Here is a 2,658-nt window from a genome sequence, read left to right as displayed (position 1 = left end):
GATGCTGATCATAAATATACTATAAAACATGCAATATTTGACAACTAAAACAAGAACCAAAAGTTTTTCAATCAATGGATCACTTTTCAACTCATGACAGAAAACATCAGAAAATGTCAATATCCAAAAATATCAGTGTCCTTCCCATGATGCAACTCCCACCATGGGATGTTTATGCATGAGCTGGTGTGCACGATATGGGTTTATGCAGAACTAGAGGGCATGAAGTGAGGATCATGGACAACCAGGGCCATGTGCCGGCCCTCCGAGGACTACCGTGGTGCCCATAGCAGCATGAGTGGTAGTTTGTATATTGTAGCAGTCAGGGTCAGAAGTGACGAGCACGACATCACTTGCCCTTGCATCTGTGAGTATATTTGGTGAAGTCATCACCTGCAGGGAGTGGGCATAAGTAGCTGCAACATCCACACCCTCGCTAGGAAAGTTTCCATTGCCCATCTCAGTAGTAGTATGTACTCCTCCAACTTTCGAGTTGATCACCGATCCTCCAATACTAGCTGTGTCTGCATATTGTGCTAGATTTGTAAATAATTCTGATGGCCAATATCCCACATCAATTGTGCCATATGCTAGCCACCAATTATGAGTTACAAGATCCTACAAGCAACGTCAGCATAGGCATATATCACAATGAGTTATTAGTCAATGAGCTCAACATATCCAAATGTGTACTGTACATAAAAAAATGCATTATGGCTCAACATTTATCTCAAGGAGAATCCAATTTGATTGATTTATCAATAACCTCACCTGCCAAATACGAAAAGAGACATCAACTAGATGGCCTTTATCGGTAGAAGTAGGGAATATGGTTGCACCTATGGCAATTTGAAATGCCACATGGACGAAGCCTGGGCAGGTGAGATCAAAACATCCTGTGTCTACATAGAAGTCCTTCTGCATGCATGCGAAGTGAAACGAAACATGAGAAGGAAGCAATTCTTGTACATGAGGATTTTGAATCACTTGATCCCATCAAAGATTTATAACCCACCGTCTAGTAGGTGGAAAGGCGGGTGTAGTTATCGCCATAGAGTTCAGGGTTCACCTAACATGGAGAAGTGTTAGAATAATGTCTTATAAGGACTGTTCCACAGCTTATTAGTACAGTAATTTTTAGATTTGATGTTAGATGTTTAGGGGATAAGAAATCACATTAGATGTTAATTAGGGACCCCCTGAAGGTCTCAATATGTATGCAAAGGTTTGAGGCTAGTGAGCTTACCGACCATCCAGTTTCGACCGTGTTGAGGGTGTTGTCTAAGGCGGATCCAGCAGTCAGCCACACGTCGACCGCGCTCATCTCAGAAGCTATATTCTCAACGTGAGGATTCCATATGCTGAGTGATGCGGAGGCTCCAAATATGGGTTGGCCGTGGGAATACACGGCCTTGGCAAACTGCAAATACATGTACTTCCTTTAAAAAAATTATGGGCTTAAGCTGGACTCAATCATTATCCTAATCGACTTGAAATTAATCAAGCACGAGATTTGATTATTTAACTGACCTCGATGTTTCCTGTAAAATCTCGTGAGAAGCGCTTCTGTTTACAATGCACGACTCTACGGGACTTGAGAATATACAGCAAAGAAGGTCTTCGTATTGCCACGGTTCCAATTGGACAGATGCCATTGAGATGCCAAAGCTGCGCACCCGCGATCAAAACTGGCGGATAATTATCCATCTCAGGATTGCGTTTAATTCCATCGGGAGTAGAGCTCGGGAATTCCTGTTAGTATGTGCAGCAATCTCTGTTAACCTAATAATATGTGGATTGCGTTTAATTGCATCGGGAGAAAAGCTCGGGAATTCCTGTTAGTGTATGCAATAATCTCTGTTAACCTAATAATACGTCGATATACTAAATCTTAAGGAGCTTTTAACAGTACGCATGATTGAATCTAAGGTGCTTAGCTAGCTAAAAAGAGAGAGAATAATTGACCTGGATAGTATGGTTTCTTAACAACGGGTGATCTAACGCAGGCTGCTTCTCCCGCAACACGCAATCAATGATGTCTCCATCGGGACTCTGTAGGGTTCACAAGACAACATAACATGCATCGACGTTTATATGATCAATAAACGCACCGAATCAAAGTAATTGATGATTTGATCTATATTAATTACTGCATTGACCTAATTAATGAGATAATTTCGTCCACCTGGATGCTCCGAACCGATGGTTTGATAAGCTCGCGGAGTTGCAGATGCGCTTTGGCGACATCCTCCCTGGTGTACCCACTTAGCGAGTCTCTTACTTGATCGGCTGTAAGACTTCTTCCTCGCACAACATGCACGAAGAAACTAGACAATACTAAAATGCTCAAGAGGACGTCGCTGGCCGATAGATGTCTGTCATTGCGCCCTCGCAAAGTCATCATCACCACCGTCATATTATTGTGCAGTGTCTATAATATAAACCTTGCCTTATTCTCATCACCACCGTCATACTATTGTCCAGAAACCTTGTAAAGATTCGGACTGCGCGTAGTCGGTACTACTAACTATCGGCATCCATTGGGAGAAATCTTAGGGCCTTTACACTATGGAAATGTTTTCCCCGCCCCCCCGCAAAAAAAAGACCTCGAGGGTACTGAGTCTCCCTTGTCCATCCCTGAGCCCTACGGTGAAATAC

General features: G+C 42.8%; 1 protein-coding gene across 1 annotated transcript; it reads right to left on the bottom strand.

The window, feature by feature from the left end:
* Positions 1–234: 234 nt before the first annotated feature.
* On the bottom strand, positions 235–2,416 carry LOC147637758 (protein neprosin-like). The gene is made up of 6 exons (XM_086799038.1): positions 2,186–2,416; positions 1,966–2,052; positions 1,531–1,752; positions 1,247–1,420; positions 772–918; positions 235–618 (listed from the first exon to the last, which is right to left on the bottom strand). The coding sequence occupies exons 1-6, from the start codon at positions 2,414–2,416 to the stop codon at positions 235–237; spliced, it is 1,245 nt and encodes a 414-aa protein (XP_086655164.1).
* Between the last annotated feature and the right edge of the window lie 242 nt (positions 2,417–2,658).

Source organism: Cibotium barometz, chromosome 6, assembly GCF_041138505.1.
Source record: "Cibotium barometz isolate CiBa-2024 chromosome 6, ASM4113850v1, whole genome shotgun sequence".
Lineage (NCBI taxonomy): Eukaryota > Viridiplantae > Streptophyta > Polypodiopsida > Cyatheales > Cibotiaceae > Cibotium > Cibotium barometz.
Note: the sequence above shows the minus strand (reverse complement) of the source record. Positions and strands in the feature narration are given on the sequence as shown.

Excerpts from the sequence above, each read along its gene's own strand:
- LOC147637758 (XM_086799038.1), bottom strand. The coding sequence starts at position 2,416 with ATGACGGTGGTGATGATGACTTTGCGAGGGCGCAATGACAGACATCTA. Across the intron at positions 1,421-1,530 it reads ATTTTACAGGAAACATCGAG|TTTGCCAAGGCCGTGTATTC; the intron begins GTCAGTTAAATA and ends ATGTATTTGCAG. Across the intron at positions 619-771 it reads TCTCTTTTCGTATTTGGCAG|GATCTTGTAACTCATAATTG; the intron begins GTGAGGTTATTG and ends CGTTGCTTGTAG.